The 20,968-nt window shown below is 40.8% G+C and overlaps 1 protein-coding gene across 1 annotated transcript in view; it reads left to right on the forward strand.

The window, feature by feature from the left end:
- The first annotated feature begins 2,109 nt into the window (after positions 1-2,109).
- Positions 2,110-20,968, forward strand: part of CD2AP (CD2 associated protein) — a 114,451-nt gene continuing 95,592 nt past the window's right edge. Inside the window, exons 1-2 of the mRNA XM_081093990.1 lie at positions 2,110-2,282; positions 18,796-18,956. Of these exons, the coding sequence (XP_080950116.1) occupies positions 2,279-2,282; positions 18,796-18,956 (165 nt within the window). The 5' untranslated portion in view covers positions 2,110-2,278. The remainder of the gene's footprint in view (positions 2,283-18,795; positions 18,957-20,968) is intronic.

The following is a 20,968-nucleotide window of genomic DNA, read 5'->3' on the forward strand; positions in this document are numbered from 1 at the left end:
TGAATTTTCTTTTGCCTCCCACCATCCTCACTCTTCTAAATCTGAAATGGTTTACTTTCTTAGGGGCAGCTGGAGCCTCATAGACTTCTTTAAGGTTCAGGAATGTTCTTTTTGCATATCCACTTCGTCTTCTAGGACGCCTCCAGGCTGAAATTATTGCCTTCTCCCAAGCTTTGGTTCTATTTATACCTTCTTCCTGAAACTTGCCTTGCCCATAGTAATTTATTTTCCTTTAAATTCTCAGGCATTTGACCCTCCCTACCTCATACTATTAATATACTGTGTTAATGTGTCACTTCCTAGTTAGAATGCAAAATCTTGAGGATAAGGGCTGTACTTCAGCTTTTTGTTTTTTGGTTTTGTTTGCTTGCTTGGTAGGGGACAATGAACATAATTCTCAAATATTTGATTGAAAAAGGCACAATATATTCTGTGGTTTCAATACAACACAACTAACATGTACATCTTGTTTAGGTGTGCATATTAAATTATTTTTTCTCCTTTCTGGCATCTGATTATAACTGGCAATTCTTTTTATAAAGGTACCACATGCAACATTTTAGAAGTCATAAAGGAATTAAAAGTTCACAAAAGCAGGCCTATAGGAGACAGCGGGAATGGATATTTATAAGGCTGCTACATTGTGCCAGACACTGTGCTTTGCATTGTGAAGATTTTTTTCAAAAGACTCAAGAAACTGAAGTCCAGGGAGGTTAATTAATTTATCCAAGATTCCACAAAAAGTAAATGGCCGTGCTGAATTTCAGAAGCCTAGGTCTGTCTGGTTTCAAAGAGCAAGGCAGTTTTACTATAGGATGATTGTTAGAATTAAATGACTTTTTTTTTTTTTTTAAAGCACTATGCACAGTGGTTGGCATTCAACAAATGTTGCTGTCACACACTTCTGTCTGGGGGTTGGGTATACTTAAACAAGAAGGGAAAAAACCCGGCTGAATTAATTATACTTTCCCCCCCTCCTGTTAGTTTTCCTTAACCTCTATTCAGAGTTTCTAATTCTAAGACTGAGCCCAGCCTGTGTGGCTCGGTAGTTGAGCGTGGGTGGACCCACGCATCAGGTTAGTCAGAGGTTGTGGCTGGATTCTGGTCTGGGCACATGCCGGGGTTGCGGGCTGGATTCCCTGTTGGGGGCATGCAGGAGGCAGCCCGTGGAAGTTTCTCCCTTCCTCTCTCTGAAATCAGTAAGAATCTTTCATAAACACAAAAACAAACAAACAAAAAAACACACTGGGATTTAGCGAAGGTGTAACTGTAGCCAATGTTTCATTTTTTTAAAAAAAGAAAAAAAAACACTATTTGATTACAATAATCCTTTGCCCTTCTTCATGCTGAGGATAGAAAACATACCTGGCAATACTTCAAATTATGAATATCATGTAACAACTTATACTTATAAAAGAGAAAAGGGGTTTAAAAATTGTCTTATAGGAAGCCAATAATTTATTCCTGTAAAATATTATTTATTTTGTACTTGGGATTTTTTTGTTTGTTTTTTCATGAAGAAATGCTCTGCAGCTCCGCGTCGCCGCCGCGGAAAGTGGGGCAACCCAGGCGCCCTTTGCCTCCCAGCAAACTCTGTTCATCCGAGGCGCCCACCGAGCAACCCCCTCCCAGCGGGTCCCGGCTCGAGCGCGGGGGGTAAACCGCAGTCCCTCCGGCGGCCTCCGACATCCGCCCGCCGCACCTGGACGCGGGCGGCGCGCGACCTCCGGCCGTGACGTCACCGCACCTGGCACGGGCCGCGGGCGGGGTGGCGAGCCGGCACCCGGCGGGGCGGGAGGGCCGGGGAGTGCGAGGGAATCTCGCGAGATTTCCCTCCTCCCGGGCCCAGTTCCCGACACCTTCCCGGCCTCGGTCCGCGTCTCCACCTCAGTCTTCGGCGTCGCGCTCGCTTTGAACGGCGCGCACCGAAGGGGAGGCGCGGGGCGGGCTCTTGGGCTCGGCGGGTTGGAGCCAGCGGCCTAGAGGAGCCGCCGGTCCCCTCCCCCTGCGGGTGCCACGCCGGGTGGGAAAGCCGCTGTGTGGGCGGGCGGGGGCGGGCCAGGCGCCAGGAGCCGCGGCCGCCGCCTCCCCCTCGCCGGCCGCGCCGACGGGACTGTCCGGGGAGCGCCGCGGGCTGATGGAGGCACCTCCTCGCCCCGCCTGAGCTCAGGAGGGGCAAGCGCGGGGCGCTGGGCCCGCCTCCGGCCGCCAGAGCGGCGGCGCGAGCAGCTGGAGGAGGAGCGGCGGCGCCGGGCTTCTCCCCGCGGGGGCCCCCAGCATGGGTAAGAAACGGGGGGCGCTCCCCACCGGCCGCCGGCCCGGCCCATTCGGGAGGGCGGCGTCCCTGCTTGGTCTCGGCGCGGAAGGGACGGGGGGTGGCCAGCCCGAGCCCTCCTCCCTCCGCCCCGCCGGCCACCTTGCTCTCCCCGGGGAGAGGGGAGCCGGAGGGCTCGCGGGTGCGCCTCGCGCCCCCTCCCCGCCTCTTCCTGCGCAGGGAAGGGCGAGGGGGGCAGTGGGGCGCCCGGCCGCGCCTCCTCGCCCGCCACCCGCTTACTCAGCTCCCGCTGCCCTCTCTCCCCGGCCCCTTCCTCTCCCCCCCACGGGGAAGGGTGATCGAAAAACCTGACAGAGTAGCACTTGCAACTGCTTTCTCTCCCTCGAGGCTTTTAAAGAAGTTTATTTTGGGTGAGGAAAGGCAGTCCCCTCCGTGAAAAACTCGCCGGGGGTGCCTCGAGGACAGGGTGGGAGCTCGCGTATCGACTCCGTTCCTACCCAGGCGGGCCTGGGGGCATTTAAATATTAAATCCCCGAGGACCGGGTTGGGGTTTGGTAGGATTTCTGTGTGCAAACCCTTGGAGAAGCAGTTTCCTGTTTGGGAATGTAGACTTCCTTGCTAGAGGAGGGAAAAGTCCAAGGCCTTCTATGTTATTTACTGTTTTGCTTTTTAAAAGTTTTGTTGGGGAAAGTTAGGGAAAGCGGGGGAGGGGGGAGGGTGCAGCCGGGTGTGCGAGGGAGTGTTGCTGAGCCGCCGGACAGTTCTGCTGATAACCAAGTGCCGCGTAGGGCGAGACACGATCTCCCTCGGCGCGTTAAAAATCAAAAGCAGTTTGAAAGAGAGCTGCTTAAAAAAAATTTAAAAAAAATCAAAGCGTGCTACCTTTTGAAGCCTGAGTTTGCGTCGCCATAAGGCACGAGCATGTGCTGCCAGCGTCACCTTGATTTTGGTCTCGGGCAGTCGATGAGGAGGGTGCGAGCACTGCTTGCAGTTGAGCGGAGTTGGAAACTGCTGCTTCACACGGGCACGCTGTTAGCCTAAATGAATAATGTATGAAACCAGCTAATGGGTTAGGAGCAGGGCATATGCAGAATCCTGCTGATGTGGCTCCTCCTGGCCCACACGTCGTTTTGTGGGAAATGCTTTAAGCATATAGTGTTTCTGGACAACTCGCCGTGCGCTTCTGTGTTTCCTGAGGCTGGTTGCCGCTTTCACGTCCCGCCGCCTCCCGCTCACTTCCAGGTGACTTTTGCGCACAAAGTGCCCTTAACACTCAGAAACAGGAAAACCTTTGGTATTTCCAACTTGCGGATGAATTCCTTTCTGACTGATTGGTTTTGAGCTTATTGGGTAATCGAGGGATTGTTCCTTCAAGCACCAAATTGTAAAATCACTGTAATTGCTTTGAATGAAAAATCAGACTAAAGTCAAATATGTACTACTTTTCTGTCATTTGAGTGGGAGATGCAGAATGTAATTAATCTTCTTGGTGACTTAGGGTCATTATTTCAGATCTGTCAGGTACTGTCTGTCATGCCTGGAGTTATCTTGTGGATTGTATATAGGAGTGTTGATCAGACTCCTTTGCATTTTGATGTTATTTAAGTATTTTTCTGCTTTGCTGTTGGGTGTGCTTGTCACTGAGATCAATGTCCCCCTTCCGAACTCTGTTTTCTCAAATTTTCTACACGTGTGGAGATCCTGCTCATATTTCTAGTTCTGTATAAAGGAAAAATAAAGTAGACCCTTAGGTAGTGTGTGAAAAGGAAATGAGTATCAATACTTGGGTATTGGAGTATCTCTTTTGACTGTCCAGAGGTCTTTTCTTAGTGACTTTCTCATTGTGTTCTGGTTAGATGAGTTGCCAAATTATCTTGGTAAAGTGTGATTGTTGCGTACTTTCACTTTGACTACCCAGAATGTGTTTCTCGAAGGTTGAATTATTGGGGCATTTGTAATTAACTTTTGAAAGGTATTTGTCAGATATTTCCATATCTATGTATACTTTAAATTTATTGGTCCTGTAGTAATCATATTAAAATTATTAAAATCATTTAAAGGGAGTTTCCTCTTATAATAGAAATCTCATTTGCTTGGTTATCAGCAGTCTTTCTTTTTTTATTCCTCAGGAGTTAGGATTTTTTTACATTAATTCTAAAAAGAGTGGAAGGGAGGGGGAGGGGGGAAAAGCGAGAGAAGGGAGGGAGAGAGAGAAACATTGATGTGACAGAGATATATCCACTGGCTGTCTTCCACATGCGCCTCCTACACACCCCAACTGGGGCGGGATAGGACCTGTAACCCAGGTACATGCCCTTGATGGGAAAGCGAACCCTTGAGTGTGCAGGCTGATGCTCTAACCATTGAACATGCCTACCAAGGCAGCAGTCTTTATTTCTTATGCTTTCAGATGACAGGTTAAAATATTTACATGGTATTTTATTTGGTTTTGTCACAAAATGAAAAAATCTTTAATTTCTTTGTTTTGAATTTTAAAGTATTTAATATAAAAATTATAGAACATGAAATGCTTTTAGTTCATTCCATATTGCCAATCAAAAGTATGTACAAGCCCTAGCACATGTGGCTCAGCTGCTTGAGCATCATCCCATGCACCAAGATGCATGCGTCCAGGAAGCAGCAGATCGACGTTTTGCTCATGGAATTCTCTCTTTTTCCCTTCCCCTCTCTAAAATTAATAAAAACATACTTTAAAAAAATAAAATAATGCCAGTGTTCTCAAAAAATTAAAAAAAGATAATGGGTTTTTTTTTTTTAAAAAATACCTCCAAATTTTTATTGCTATGTAATCCAAATTTGTTATTTTTTTCTCCCCTCCTTAGTCATGGAACATTTTCCCCTATTAAATGTATTTTAAGTGTGATAACTGTTTAATTTTCTAATGTATATAAAGAAATGGTGTTTTGTCAAGGGCCTGAAGGTAGGCAAGGAAAGAGCTGTAATGATTCTTGATTTGGGTGAAAATAGGACAGAACTGCAAATCTGCGTCCTAGGTAAACTGGTAAAGCAAGTTGTGAGAGATCTGAAAGTTTTAGTTTGTGTTCTGAAAAGAAAGGGTGACTAAAACCTAATATATGACTGAAAGTTAGGTAAATTGGGTAATCATGATGATGGAGCTATGACTTGCTTAGTTGTAGAGTTTGATATCCACTACTGCTAGGCAGATTGTCCTCAAATAGAACTTGTCTTTTTAGGTGGGGGAGAAAACTGGTCTGGGAAGTCTGGATGGAGGTTCGTCCATATCTACAGTCAGCTTGTCAGCATGAGTGATATGTGTAGCAAAAGGTAGTGTGTAGACAGATAGACGGAGTAGGGCAGCTTGGTGTGAGAGTGGGATGGTTGTTGGTAGCAGTTCAGATTGGCATCTTGGGGGAAAGGGAAGGATGTGGGGTTTGATAGTATGTAGGCCTTGAAGACTCCTAGCCATAGGGAAGCAAAACCAGAGAGAGTCTAGGTTTCTTGTGAGAGATACAAGGTAGATATTTGTTTCCAGGATGAGCTTGGTTATTGGAATTATTTAAGACTAGAGGACCAGTGCACGAATTTGTGCACCAGTGGGGTCCCTTGGCCTGGCCTGCGGGATTGGGCCGAGACCGGGTCTCCAACATCCCCCAAAGGGTCCGGGATTGTGAGAGGGCGCAGGCCTCCACTGGTGCGCAAGTAGGGCCGGAGATGGACGCAGGAGGTTGGCCAATCAGGGAGGGACCGTGGAAGGGCTCCACAGCATTTCCGGCCCGTCTCACTCAGTCCCAATCAGCCAGACCCCAGCAGCAAGCTAACCTACCAACCAGAAAGTCTGCCCCCTGGTGGTCAGTGCATGTCATAGCAAGCAGTTGAGCGGCCTTAGCATATTATGCTTTGATTAGTTGACTGGACAACTGGACACTTAGCATATTAGGCTTTTATTATAAAGGATGAGCCAAGCAGTAAAACTGACAGGATGTTGGACTCCTGTATTTTTTGTCTTGGGACCACATTAGTTGTCTATATTAGTAGTTGGATCTATAAACATGATATAAATGGTGCTAGATAAGTGAAATGAGATAATCTTTTATCTCAATGTTTGAGGATATTCCCTGGTCACAATTTAGCATTCCCTTTGTTCATTTGGTCCCAGGGATTTAATGCCTGCTTTTTCTTTGCTGCTATCTCTTCACATGAGTCAACTCCTTTCAGACCCAGTGCAAAGCAGATTACAAAGTTTCAGCATACCCTTCAGTTTCAGAAATAAGCACACAATTTTTAATAGTGTCAAGTATTCGTAACTGCCAACATAATAAACAAGCAAGGAAGCATAAGAAACTTGAAAGTACTAATTGTTGGTCCCTTGATTTCACTGAAGTGGTGTTGAACGGGTATTGGAAAGACCTTGTTTTTTGTTTTTTTTTGTTTTTGGTAGTCTGTACTTGTCCTTTTCAGTCCTCCTTTGCACTTCCCCACATCATTTCATCCAGCTTTCTTTAGGTTTATGTTAGATGTTCAAATTTAATAGAGTAATTTATTACCATTATTAAGCAGATAGAATCTCTTTCATCATCTTACTAGGGCTTCTCTGACCTGAGACCTTGCTATATGTAATACTTTCATTTTTCAGTCATAATTTTGGCTTTTAGCCCAAGTGAGGTAGGCATTTTTCTCTGGGCTCCTAAATGTTTCTTTCTTTGGAGTAAATTGACATTACTTCTGTTTTGTTTTGGATTTTGTTTTAGTTTCTGAAGGTCTCAGGTGCCTGGATGTTCCACTCTCTCACCGTTTTCATTCAGCTAAAAACATACTTACTAGTTGTTTGTATTTAAAGAAGCTATTACTCTAAGAAGAAACTCTCCTTTAAAAAAAGTCATTATTCTAAATTTACATCTAGCCTAAGATGTTGATCTAGTGTCAGATATGGCAGTGTTATGGATTCATTCTTTCCTAAAACCTACTTGTGCTATGTCAGTCCTTCCCAATGCCTCCAAGTAGACTTGCATCTCATAATCTTTCAAATTTTTTATACTTTGTTAAACATACCATCATGATCTCATTCTGTTTCTCAACTAATTTATAAGACAGATGACTAAGATGGGATCCTAAATTTCAGTGTCTATTTTAGTGCCACTTAGTTCAGGTTCTTTTTTGATGGTTCAGTGTTCAGGTAATTGCAAGAGACTGTGTGGCATCTAACCACTGGGAGTTTCTAGTAGAAAAATACTTTACTAGTAAGCATAGTAACAATAACAAACAGTTACCACCAACATTAAGAGAAAGTTTCTGTCACATCATTAAGGAAAGGAGCGTTAGATGAGAGATTAATGAAGATGAATTTGTGTTATTATGAGCAATGTGATTAATGCCATGCTAGACATTAAGGGAATTAGGACCAATTTAAGTTTTTGGTGCATCAAATGGTTTACAGAAGTATTGGGGGTTGGGTATATTATTCGAATCATAGATTTAAAAAAAAAAAATTCCGCAACCCCTGAAAACTGGTATAAATGCTCTTGTCTCCCCTCCCCTCCATTTGTTGATGAGTGTCATGAATGTGTGGGGATAGTTTACAGTGTTGAGATAGGAATAAAACTTAACAGGTGAATCATTAGAAATCCAAACAAGAGAGGAAATATATAGTACATTAAAAGAACATACGCCAAGAGATATGTTAAAATGTACTAGGAGTAATATAAAGAAGATGAAGATATAGATTCCTACATTGGAAGATAAGTAAGATTTGTTCATCTCTCTTTAGTTTGACCAGGCACATAGTGAGTACTTGGCATAGCCAATATATATATTTTTTCTACTCCTGTCACTGAGTCCTTAGAGTAAAGCATACTTTCAGTTGAACTGATGATGTCTTTAGGATCCTTGTACTTAACTATTCAAACTGTCTTAACTTTCTTAGTATCCATCAGTGCCCCAGAACGGAAGCAAAAAATTTACCCAACATCTAGACTGATTTTATTAACTATAACAGTGTCATTCCTAGAGTATTTATTTATCATGATCATTATAATAATCAAGTGCCAAATTATTTGTTTTGGATTATAAGTTTAGAAGTTTGTATATTTGTGAAATTAAGACTACATATTCATAATGTTTTTAGGAAACATTTAAAGTTGGTCTTTCAAATGTATAATCTTTCTGTATTTTGTAACTTCATTTATTGAGAACTGTGTTTTGCTGATATCAAAGTTTTTGTATTAGATTTCCATTAAAATTCCTGCACTCTGCTGCAGTGGGTTGTACTCTGATGAGTATTTTATCTTGCTATATTGGAGTGTGTATGTGTGTTTGTGCACTTGTGCATGTGTACACACTATTTAAGATGAAGATTCCATTTTACTTATCTACTAATTAGACCATTCTTATCAAGCACACTTTCTGAAGCAATTTAAGAAAATTACCTTAAATAATGAAAATAGGTCTGTTGACAGTTCAGAATTTTCAGAATGAATATCAAATGAAAATGTAAATCCTTTGCCATGAAAATTTCCTAAATTTCTTATATAATAAAAGCCTAATATGCTAAGTGTGCGACTGTTCATTCGACCAGTCGCTATGACGGGCACTGATCACCAGGGGGCAGATGCTCTCACTGGTAGGTTAGCTTGCTGCTGGGGTCCGGCTGATTGGGACTGGGTGAGACGGGCCGGACACGCCCTGGAGCTCTCCTGTGCCCTCTCGAAATCTGGGACCCCTTGGGGGATGTCAGCTGGTTCAGGCCCGATTTCCATAGGCCAGGTTGAGGGACCCCGTGGTGCACGAATCCATGCACTGGGCCTCTAGTATTCTATAAAATTCAGTTGAACTTATTTATTTTTAAATTTTATTTTTAAAAATTTTTAAATATTCAACACAAAATAATCCCTCCAACTTTACTGAGGTGATTGACCATGTCCACAACGAAATCCTGGAATTTGGTTGCTAACCCAGCACCAGCCTCAGCTTCCTTGTTAGCATCAGCAGGCACAGCACTCCTTCTATAGTCTGTAGGTGTCTCTCTTGGCTTCCTCTCCTGTGACTCTAGCAGGTTGCATGCCCTCCAGACCTTTGGGTCTTGGCCTGTCAGTCTTAGGCCAGCTAGAGGCAAAGTGGCAGGCAAAATTTCAGGGGGCAGGTGGAGATAACCAGGGAGATACTGGATACCCTAATTGGTAAGGTAGCAGTAATAATGTCTCCAGGCAAACTTTGTGATTTGAGAGACTGCATGACCTTCATGACATGAAGATTAGGCACATTGTTGTCTGCAAGCTGGGAGTATTTAAGCATGTGAACATCATTCTTCACCACCATCACTTCCTCCTTAAAAAGGAGTTCATAGCCCTAGCCAGTTTGGCTCAGTGGATAGAGTGTCGGCCTGTGCACTAAAGGGTCCTGGGTTCGATTCCGGTCAAGGGCACATACCTTGGTTGCAGGCTTCTCCCCAGCCCAGCCCTGGTTGGGGTGTGTGCAGGAGTCAACCAATTGATGTGTTTCTCTCACATTGATATTTCTCTCTGTCTTTCTCTCTTCCACTCTCCCTAAAAATCAATGGAAAAATACCCTTAGGTGAGGGTTAAAAAAAATAAAAAATAATATAAAATAAATATATTTTTTTAAAAAAAGGAGTTCATAAATGGCAATCTGGTTTTTTTGGGCATTAACATCACAATGACTGTAGTATCTGGTGCCAGAGCTGGAAAGAAAGGGACCAAAACCCAGTTGAATTTATAATTTAGAAGCTCATAATTTAAAGCCAAAATAAAAACTCTTTTTTTAAAAAAATATATATATTTTTTTATTTCAGAGGAAGGGAGAGGGAGAGAGACATAGAAACATCAATGATGAGAGAGAATCATTGATAGGCTGCCTCCTGCACGCTCCACACTGGGGATCGAGCCCTGCAACCAGACATATACCCTGACCAGGAATTGGGAATCCGTGACTATAGGTCAACGTTCAACCACTGAGCCATGCCAACCAGGCTAAAATAAAAACTCTTGTTATTCTCTTCCTTTCATATGTAATGACCTTACTTGCCCTGAACTAATTGATGCCAGAAACTACATCACTTTTTTTATTCTATTTAAAAAATTTGTTAACACCCTTAATAAGTAACAGAAAATTTGGAGGCTACTATGTGTTCACTACGTCAATAGTACTTTCACTAAGTTCAATAGTACTTTAATTTGGAATAGTTGGGGAGAGGGGGTCAATCTAATGAACAATACAAAATTTAAATATATTGAAATATGTCCACCTAAACCAGATTAACAGAATGCTGACTAAGTGAAGTTCCTGTTTCAAGTTGGTGGATGAGGTCTATCATTTTAAAAAGAAACTCTTTAATCCTTTCTGTCTGACTCATTGTGGCTCTTACTAGTAAGTCCCTTTGGTAGAAAAATCAATGATCTGGGATATTAAGCATCTTGTCAGGTGGATCTGCTGATTGCCTACTCCATGTACTAGTATGTTACATTGATGTTACATCTAGTAAATAAAGTGAAAATTACTTATTTTATAGATGAGATATTTCTATATGACTTTTATTATGTTAAACAAATTTAGGCATTAAGAACTAATTTGCTTAAAAATGTTTGTCTAATGCCCTAACCAGTTTGGCTCAGTGGATAGAGCATCGGCCTGCGGACTGAAGGGTCCAAGGTTTGATTCCTGTCAAGGGCATGTACCTCAGTTGTGGGCACATCCCCAGTAGGGGGTGTGTAGGAGGCAGCTGATTGATATTTGCCTTTCATCGATGTTTCTGACTCTATCCCTTTCCCTTCCTCTCTGTAAAAAATCAATTAAATATATTTTTAAAAAGTTTGTCTAATAACTTGAACAATGTTGGTTGAACTGTAAAATTATACTATCTTCATTGGGTGCTGCAAAGCAAGTGTACATATGTTCTCTGAAGTATACTGAATTGAAAAATTACATACCAATAAATTTGCTAGTAGTTATGTTAAAAAACAAAAAGGAAGAGAAACCAAGATGGCGGCATAGGTAAACACCGGAGATTGCTGCCTCACACAACCACTTCAAAAATACAACTAAAAGACGGAACGGACATCATCCAGAATCACAGGAAGGCTGGCTGAGTGGAAATTCTACAACTAGAAGGAAAGAGAAAAGCATACCGAGACTCTGAGGAGGTGCGGTGCAGAAGGAAAATATTAAGGTGTGGAGGTGCATGCGGAGCGGGCTGGCAACCGAGGGCGCGGTTGTCGTTTTCAATCGGGAGGGATTCTCAGGCTCTGAGCTCCAGTTCCGGGTGAGTCTCTGGGGACCCAGACTCATATGGGAGAAGCAGGACTGTCTGGTATCAATTGGAACTCGAGGGCAGCTTTCTCTTGGAGGGGCTAGCAGCGATTGCCGAGACACTGAGAAGTGGAGCCTCTGAGAGCAGCCATAACTGCTAGCCCTGCCCTGTTGATACCATGGAACCCCCCCTCCCCCCGCCCTGCCCAAGCCCTGCAGGGAGGCTTTTGCTGGATAGCCTCAGGCAGAGGCTAGATTAGCACCTCCCTAGAGAGCCAGGAGCCAGTGTACCCAGAGGTCAGAGTGGAACCATCCAGTTTCCAGCTCCGTGGAACCATAAAGGACACACTCAGGGGGCAGACTCAGTGAGCACCAAAGCCCCATTGAAGCAAGTCTTGCCTCGGAGGGGTGTCTCCAGCACAGAAGTTCTCCCACTGCAGACACAGCTGATTCTCACAGCCAATTGGCCTGGAGGTCAAATCCTCCCAGTGATACCTACAACAATGAAAGCTTAACTACAACAAGACTGTGTGCAAAACCCACAAGGGGGTGCACCAAGAATGTCCTCCTCAGGTAATTGGGGAGGCTGAACCACTGGGCCCTAGAGGACACTTAGCACAGAAAACCACTTTATCAACACATGGAAGCATAAAAAATGCAGAGACAAAGGAAAAGGACACAAATGACAGAAATGGAGGAAAGTAAACTACTGGATATAGAGTTCAAAACCACACTTTTAAGGTTTTTCAAGAATTTTCTAGAAACCGCCGATAAACTTAATGAGACCTTCAAGAAATCTAATGAGACCCTTGAGGTTGTGATAAAGGACCAACTAGAAATTAAGCATACACTGACTGAAATAAATATTATACAGATTCCCAACACCAGACTAGAGGATTGCAAGAATCAAGTCAACGATTTGAAATATGAAGAAGCAAAAACCACCCAACCGGAAAAGCAAAATGAAAAAAGAATCCAAAAATACGAAGATAGTGTAAGGAGCCTATGGGACAGCTTCAAGTGTACCAACAGCAGAATTATAGGGGTGCCAGAAGAAGAGAGAGAGCAAGATATTGAAAACCTATTTGAAGAAATCATGACAGAAAACTTCCCCTACCTGGTGAGAGAAATAGACTTACAAGTCCAGGAAGTGCAGAGAACCCCAAACACAAGGAATCCAAAGAGGACCACACCAAGACACATCATAATTAAAATGCCAAGGGCAAAAGACAAAGAGAGAATCTTAAAAGCAGCAAGAGAAAGAAACTCAGTTACCTATAAGGGAGTACCCATACGAATGTCAGCTGATTTCTCAACAGAAACCTTGTAGGCCAGAAGGGAGTGGCAAGAAATATTCAAAGTGTTCAATACCAAGATCCTATAGCCAAGATTACTTTACCCAGCAAAGCTATCATTCAGAATTGAAGGTCAGATAAAGAACTTCACGGATAAGAAAAAGCTAAAGGAGTTCATCACCACCAAACCAGTATTATATGAAATGCTGAAAGGTATCCTTTAAAAAGAAGAAGAAGAAAAAGGTAAAGATACAAATTATGAGCAACAAATACACATCTATCAACAAGTGAATCTGAAAATCAAGTGAATAATCTGATGAACAGAATGAACTGGTGATTATAATAGAATCAGGGGCATAGAAAGGGAGTGGACTGAGTATTCTTGGGGGGGAAAGGGGTGAGAGGGGGATGTGGGAAGAGACTGGACAAAAATCGTGCACCTATGGATGAGGACAGTGGGTGGGGAGTGAGGGAGGAGGGTGAGGTGGGAACTGGGTGGAGGGGAGTTATGGGGGCGAAAAAGAGGAATAACTAATAATCTGAACAATAAAGATTTAATTAATCAAAGAAAATTAAAAAAAAAACACAAAAAGGAATAGTTGAAATTAATACATTATTTCAAAATTATGTAATACGTTATTAATGAGATAGTGTACTTTTTTCCCCTGGTTTTGAAATCTGTTGTGTATTTTATAAAACATCTTTGTTTGGACTATTCACAATTCAGGTGCTCAGTAAACACCTGTGCTGGTGGTTACTAGCTGGACAGTGCAGTTTTAGTTTTAGAATGTAAACTTTATAGATTTGTTGTGAATCTAAGGAGCATATGTGAAAATATTTTTAAAGTATTATACAACTTTAAATTATAAGGAATTGTACTGTTTTAGGGTTTGTTAATGATAAGTCATTTTTGTCCTTGTTTGATTCTGTATTAGATATTAATGATAATTTATTATAATTAAATAGCTAGTATATTTTCTAATGGAAAAAATATTCAATTTAGTGTATTACATATAATAGGCCTGGAGTGTATTTCATTCTGTTTTCTAAATAAAATGTGGTTTTGGGCACTTGGCCTACTTGTGTGAGAGAATTTGAGGCCTTTGAATGGCATTTGGATTGTTACTTGAAAGTGTAATTTGGCCTTAATAATAAGAGAGCTGTTCTTTTAGTTTAGAATGCTTATCTTTAGAAATAAGTAAGGTTAAGAGTCACATTTTACAAATAAATGAATGCTGTTGGTCAAAAGCTCAAAAGGAGAACACAAATAATTATTGGGGATATGTTAGTCCTCAGAAATGATATGGAGAAAACATGTCAGAAGCCTGTCCGTTTTAAACATAAAATTTTGGCCCAGCCAGCATGGCTCAGTGGTTGAGCATTGACCTATGACCCAGGAGGTCATGGTTCGATTTTGGTAAGGATAAATGCCCAGGTTGTGGGCTTGATCCCCAGTGTGGGGTGTTCAGGAAGCAGCAGATCCATGATTCTCTCTCATCATTGATGTTTCTCTCCCTCTCCCTACCTCTCTCTAAAATCAATAAAAATATATTTAAAATTTTTTGAACAGATCTTTGTGATGGAATTGTTATGGCTAAAGGGATTGTATCTTTTATTAGCTTTTCAGTGAGTTCTATGATAAGAAAAATTCTGAATGACTGTTAATAGCTATTACATGATTTTTCCCCCACAATCAAACATTTCTACTTCTTTTTAATCAGTCATATCCCACATTAATTGTTTTTTGCCAGGAAAATAGTTAGAATTTTATTTTGTTAGTAAATACTTTGGTTTAAATTTGGTGAAGTTTCTTAAAGTCTTTATATATCCATCAGCAAAGACAAAAGCACTCAAAATAAAAAGGTGGGCAAGATCCTTGAAGAACTTCTATTAATATTTCTTTCATGGCAGGTCTGGCAATGAATGCTTGTTTTTGTTTGAGAAAAAATATTTATTTCTCTTTCACTTTTGAAGGCTAATTTCGCTGGAAATAGAATTCTAAGTTTGTAGTTATTTTTCTTTCAATGTTTTAAATAGTTTACTTCACTCCCTTTTTGCTTGAGTGTCTGAAGAGAAAGAAGCTGATGGAATTTTTAAAAAATATATTTTATTGATTTTTTACAGAGAGGAAGGGAGAGGGATAGAGAGTTAGAAACATCAATGATAAACATAGATCAGCTGCTTCCTGCATACCCCCTAATGGGGATGTGCCCGCAACCAAGGTACATGCCCTTGACTGGAATCGATCCTGGGACCCTTCAGTCTGCAGGCAGATACTCTATCCACTGAGCCAAACCCATTAGGGCTGGAATTCTTATCCTTGTTCATCTCTAGGCTTTTATCTTGCGGTTTCTTTCAAGATTTTCTCTGTCTTGTTTTCTGTAGTTTGAATATGGTATGCATAGGTGTAGACTTCCTGCATTTATCCTCTTTTGTGTTCTCTGAGCTTCCTGGATATGTAGCTTGGTGTATGTTATTAATTGTGGAAATTTTTCTGGTATTCCAATTACAGATATGTTACATTTTTTGAAATTACTTTACAGTTCTTGGATGTTCTGTTTTTTTTTTGCTATTGTAGTTGTTTGTTTTTTTAATTATTTTTTTCTCTTTGCATTTTTTTGGGAAATTTCTATTGGCCTATCTTCAAGCTTACTGATTCTGTCCATGGCAGTGTCTAGTCTGCTGTTGAACCTACCAATGGCATCCTTTATTTCTGTTACAGAGTTTTTGATTTCTTGTATTTCCTCGTGATTATTCATCTGCTTACCTTACTAACTGTGCTTGCATATTGTTGTTTTTTCCATTGTCACTAGTAACATATTAGCATAGTTATTTTACATTCCCTGTCTGGCCCTGGATGGTGTGGCTCAGTTGGTTGAGTGTCGTCCTCTGCACCAAGAGGCCGCTGGTTTGATGTCTGGTCAAGACACATTCCCAGGTTTGGGGTTCGATCCCCAGTAGGGGGCGTGCAAGAGGCAGCTGATCGATGTTTCTCTCATTGATTTTTTTTCTCTCTCTTTCCCTTCCTCTCTCTAAAATCAACAAAAACATATTTAAAAAATAATAAATACCCTGTCTCATTCCAAAAATATTTTGAGTTCAGCTCTGATGCTTACTTTGTATTTGTGTCTTTTCTTGCCTTTTAAAAGCATGATGTGGCACAACCAGTATGGCTCAGTGGTTGAGTGTCTACCTCTGAACCAGGAGGTCACGGTTCGATCCTTCTCAGGTCACATACCCAGGTTGTGGGTTCGACCCCCAGTGTGGGACGTGCAGGAGGCAGCCAAACAATGATTCTCTTTCATCATTGATGTTTCTCTCTCTCTCTCTCCCCCTCTCCTTCCTCTGAATTCAATAAAAAATAAATAAAAGCATGATGTAATTTTTGTTGTTGTTGACAGTTGGGCATGATGTATTAGGCAATAGGAGCTGAGGTAAATAGGTTTTTAGTGTAAGGGTTTATATTAATCTAGCTAGGGATTGTATTTTGTTTAATATTTGCTCTAGCTGTAAGTGCCAGAGGCTTCAGATTCTTTTAGTGTCCTTGTTGTTGTCTCTCTTAATGTATTTGGGTTTCCCTAAGAACTCTTTCTAGATAGCATTTGCACTGTGCAGCTCTTTCAGCATTAATTAACTCTTAGACTGGAGCTCCATTGGAGTGGTGGTAAGGTGTAGGAGAGAGGAAGCATCCTATAACCTTAGAATTAAATCTTAAACTTAGTGGATCTCTGTCCTGGGACTGTGACCATTATAAGCCTTTCTTAGTTGTTGTCTTTCCCTCCACCCCCAACACAGAAGAGAAGGGACTGGAATCTGAGAAATGCCCTTTCCACAGGTAGGATAAGTCCCTGATAAGGTCATTTCCTTGGAGTGTAGGTCTTTGTTATGGAGAATGCTCTGGTTCTTGGTTATTTCACAGTGATTACTTTTTCCTTCCCCTTCGCCAGAACTACAAAGACATATCTGTGGGCTCTTCAGGGTGAGAACAGGATGGGATTCCTGGAAGTAAAGCCCACGAAAGTATGGGGTTCTCTTAAGACTACAGTCCCCAGAAGTTTCCCACTCTCATGATATTCCACACTCAGCCTCCAGGAATTCATTGAAATTACCATGAAAGTATTTGTGATGGATTAACTTTTTGTCCCTCAGACAGTAATGTTCAAGTTCTAATTCTTGGTAAGTATGAATGCAACATTATTTGAAAGTAGAACCTTTGAAGATGTAACTAATGATCTGAACATGATGTCATCTAGGTTTAGGATTGGCCATTCATCCAAAGACTGGTGCCCTTATTAAGACTAAGGAGAGGGAGATATGAGACAGATATATATAAGGGGAAGGCCATGTGCAGATGGAGGCAGAGGTTGGAATTAGGCAAGCCAGGGAATTCCAGAGATTGCTGGCAGCTCCCAGAAGCCAAGATAGAAATATGGAGCAATTCTTCCATGGAGTCTTAAGAAAGTTCCAGCCCCGCTGGATACCCTGATTTTGTGCTCTGGCCTCCAGAGCTATAACTGAGAGAACAGTATTGTATGTTAAGTCACCTAGTTTGTGTCAGTTTGTTACAACAGCTTTGGGAGACTGGTAACAGTGTTACTCCCAGTTTATGGCTCTAGTGGTTCTACTGGATGTGATCTAGTAGATGATGGCTGTGACTCTCTGAATATGTCTATCTTTCCATGTCTTGAAGTGGTAGTTTGCTCTGTGTCCTCATTTCTCTGATGGGTTCAAAGAAAGTCATTGATTTTCAGTTTGTTTAGCTTTTTTCTTGTAAGGATGAGAAGGATGAGAGTGACAACTTCCAAGATTTTTACATGTTGGAGCTAAAACTGAGTCATGTATTTTTTTAAAAAAAATATTTATTACTTAGGAAGGGAGAGAGAGAAAGAGACATTGATGTGAGCGAGAAGCATCAATCAATTGTCTTCTGTATTTGCACCCCTACTGGGAACTGAACCTGCAACCTTTTGGTGCACAGGATGATGTTCCAACCAACAGAGCCACATTGGCCAGGGCCATCTTAGTATACTTTTTCTCCTGATTTTTGTACTGCTGCTGTTATTTTAATCTTTCTGTATTTTAATTTTCTTCCTATTATTATATGTCATATAACACACTACTTTCAGTTGTACATGATTCGATATTTGTATATATTGCAAAATCACCACCACAGTAAGTCTAGGTAAGCATTTGTTACCTATATACGTAGTTACAAAATTTTTTCTTGTAATGAGAATTTTTAAGTTTTACTCTCTTAGCATCTTTCAAATATGCAGTACAGAAGATTTCACATGTGAGATCTTACGGTATTTGGGTATTTGTCTTTCTCTGTCTGACTTATTTCACTTAGCATAATGCCCTCAAGTTCCATCCATGTTGATGCAGATAGCAATATAACCTTCTATTTATGGCTGAATAGTATTCTGTTGTGTATATATATCACTTTCTTTAAAAAAAATCCATTTATTCAACAATGGAAGCTTGGGTGGTTTTTATATCTTAGCTATTTAAATAATGCTGCATTGAACATGGTTGTGCATATATCTTTTAAAAGTTAGTTTTTTGTCTTTGGATAAATTCCCAAAAGTGGATTTGTTCAATCATGTGATAGGTAGTTCTGTATTTAATTTTTGAGGAACTCTATACTGTTTTCCATAGTGGGTGTACCAATTTATATTCCTACCAACAGTGCACAATTTGGATTGCTTTCTTCACACTTTAAAAGTAAACTGAGCCTGGCCAGTGTGGCTCAGTGGTTGTGTTGACCAGGATCTGAAGACTGAGAGGAGAGGAGACTGCAGAAGAAAAGTTTGATGCTAGCAGAGGTTCATGAGGTTTAAAGAAAAAAGCCATCTGATGTGGAATCTTCAGCAAATTATCCAGAGATCTAGCTAAGATAATCAATGAAGGATGATTATATAAATAATAAAACTTGAAAGTTATATAAATAAGTTTTAGACATTAATCTATTGTTTCTTTTTTTAGTTGACTATATTGTGGAGTATGACTATGATGCTGTGCATGATGATGAATTAACTATTCGAGTTGGGGAAATCATCAGGAATGTGAAAAAACTACAGGAGGAAGGATGGCTAGAAGGAGAACTAAATGGGAGAAGAGGAATGTTTCCTGATAATTTTGTTAAGGTAGGTATTTTCAGTTAAAACATTTAGCTATGGCTTTATAGGATTTAATCTTTAGCATTATATCTTAACTAGAGGCCTGGTGCATGGATTCGTGCACCGGTGGGGTCCCTCAGCCTGGCCTGCGTCCTCTTTGCAATCTGGGACCCCTCGCGGGATGTTGGACTGCTGGTTTCAGCCTGATTCCCAGCAGTTCAACATCCCACTGATGGATGTAGTAGTGTGCCAAGCGGCAGGTGGCCTGGGAGGAGCTGGAGCCTGGACCGGGTGCCGCGCCCGCTCCCGCTCATCTTGGCTCCTCTGTGCCTGCCATCGCTGCTCGGTAAGCTCCCTGAGCGGTGCTCTCACTGTGGCAGCGCACTGACCACCAGGGGTAGCTCCTGTGTTGAGCGTCTGCCCCCTGGTGATCAGTGCACATCATAGTGACTGGTCGATCTGTTGACTGGTTGAACGGTCGTAGTAGTTTGCATTTGGATAGCACTTCATAATTTACAAAGAAGTTTTACCATGAAATTCTTACTTGAGCCTTCAAAAGTCTTGTGAAATAAGTGGGATATGTATTTATATATGTGTGTGTGTGTGTGTGTGTGTGTGTGTGTGTCTCCTATATATCCATTTTAAATATGGCGATATATAGACTGAGAGGCTAAATGGTTTTCCCAATGTTGGATAGCTAATATGACATAGAATCTGAACTGAAATCCAGGATTGTTGCCTCTCTATTTAAGTCTTGTTGTATCTTGTTGCTTTTCAGCATTGCAACAGTTAATCTAGCAAAGTAACAGTTATACTTCAATCATAACCAAACATTTCTTTTTAGTAAATAGTCTAGTTACCTCTGCCAGTAAACAATAACATCTATTATAAACTGATAAAGTTATAAGAAAAGGAAAATGAAGAATATTTGTATATTTGCATTTCACCTAAATTGTCTTGTTTCTAGATTAGTTTTCTTACACCCAGCCACATCCCTGGCATCATTAGATTATGAGTTCTTCTGGGAAAGCTAGAATGTGTGTCATCTTTGTCCAGCTTGTTTGTAGTTGTTAAGTAAATACTCGTTCCCTAAATAAATTTGTGTTTATTTTAGTTGTGTTTTTGCTTCTTAAGTATGAATGTATACTTTATACTGTTAATTGATTTTAGAAGGTGAACTAACTACATTTTATCTCTTGAAACAAGAAGATCACTTTTGTTTTTATTTTATAAATTGACTTCTTTTTTATAACCTAAAATGGAGTGTGATACAGATACCATGGAAACTGGTGTAGAATAATTGGATTTAAACAGTTAAGTTCTAGTTTTGCCCTTTGCTGGTGGTGTGATGTAAGGCATGTCACATAATTTCTCTATTTTCTTATCTTTAAACTGGTATATTTATACTATATACATAGTAAGCCATTATATTGGTCTCTTTCTCTTTTTAACAGAAAATGGCTTTTATTATTTCAGAGCAAGGACAGTTGACTATTAAATAATGCAAGGGTTAGGGGTGCTGACCCCTCACTTCCCTCCCTCCGTCCCTCTCTCCCCCCTTATAGTCAAAACTTCATATATAACTTGATTTCCCAAAAACTTAACCACTAATAACCTGCTGTTAACTGGAAGCCTTACTGATAACATGAATAGTCAATTAACCATATTTTGTATGTTATGTATATTATATTACTGTTTTCTTATAACAGATTAAGCTAGAAAAGAGAAAATATTATGAAAATCATAAGAGAAAATACATTTAGAGTATTTATTGAAAAAAAATTGTGTCTAAATGGACCTGCACAGTTCAAATGCATGTTGTTCAAGGATCAGTGAATATTGAAATAACAGCACACTGGTTAAAACCAATCAAAGAATATATTTTTATATAGTTCTAATTGTGTGCTGATGTATAGTCCCAGCACTGGAGATGACCTCTCATGGGACTCTATTTTGAAATGTATTTTACTTTCCTGTTTCAGTAAAACTAATACTAGAACTTGAGTTTAATGAACTGCATGCTAATAGAGGATACAGTT

The sequence above is a fragment of the Myotis nattereri genome, assembly GCF_964212035.1.
Source record: "Myotis nattereri genome assembly, chromosome: 6".
Classification (NCBI taxonomy): Eukaryota; Metazoa; Chordata; class Mammalia; order Chiroptera; family Vespertilionidae; genus Myotis; species Myotis nattereri.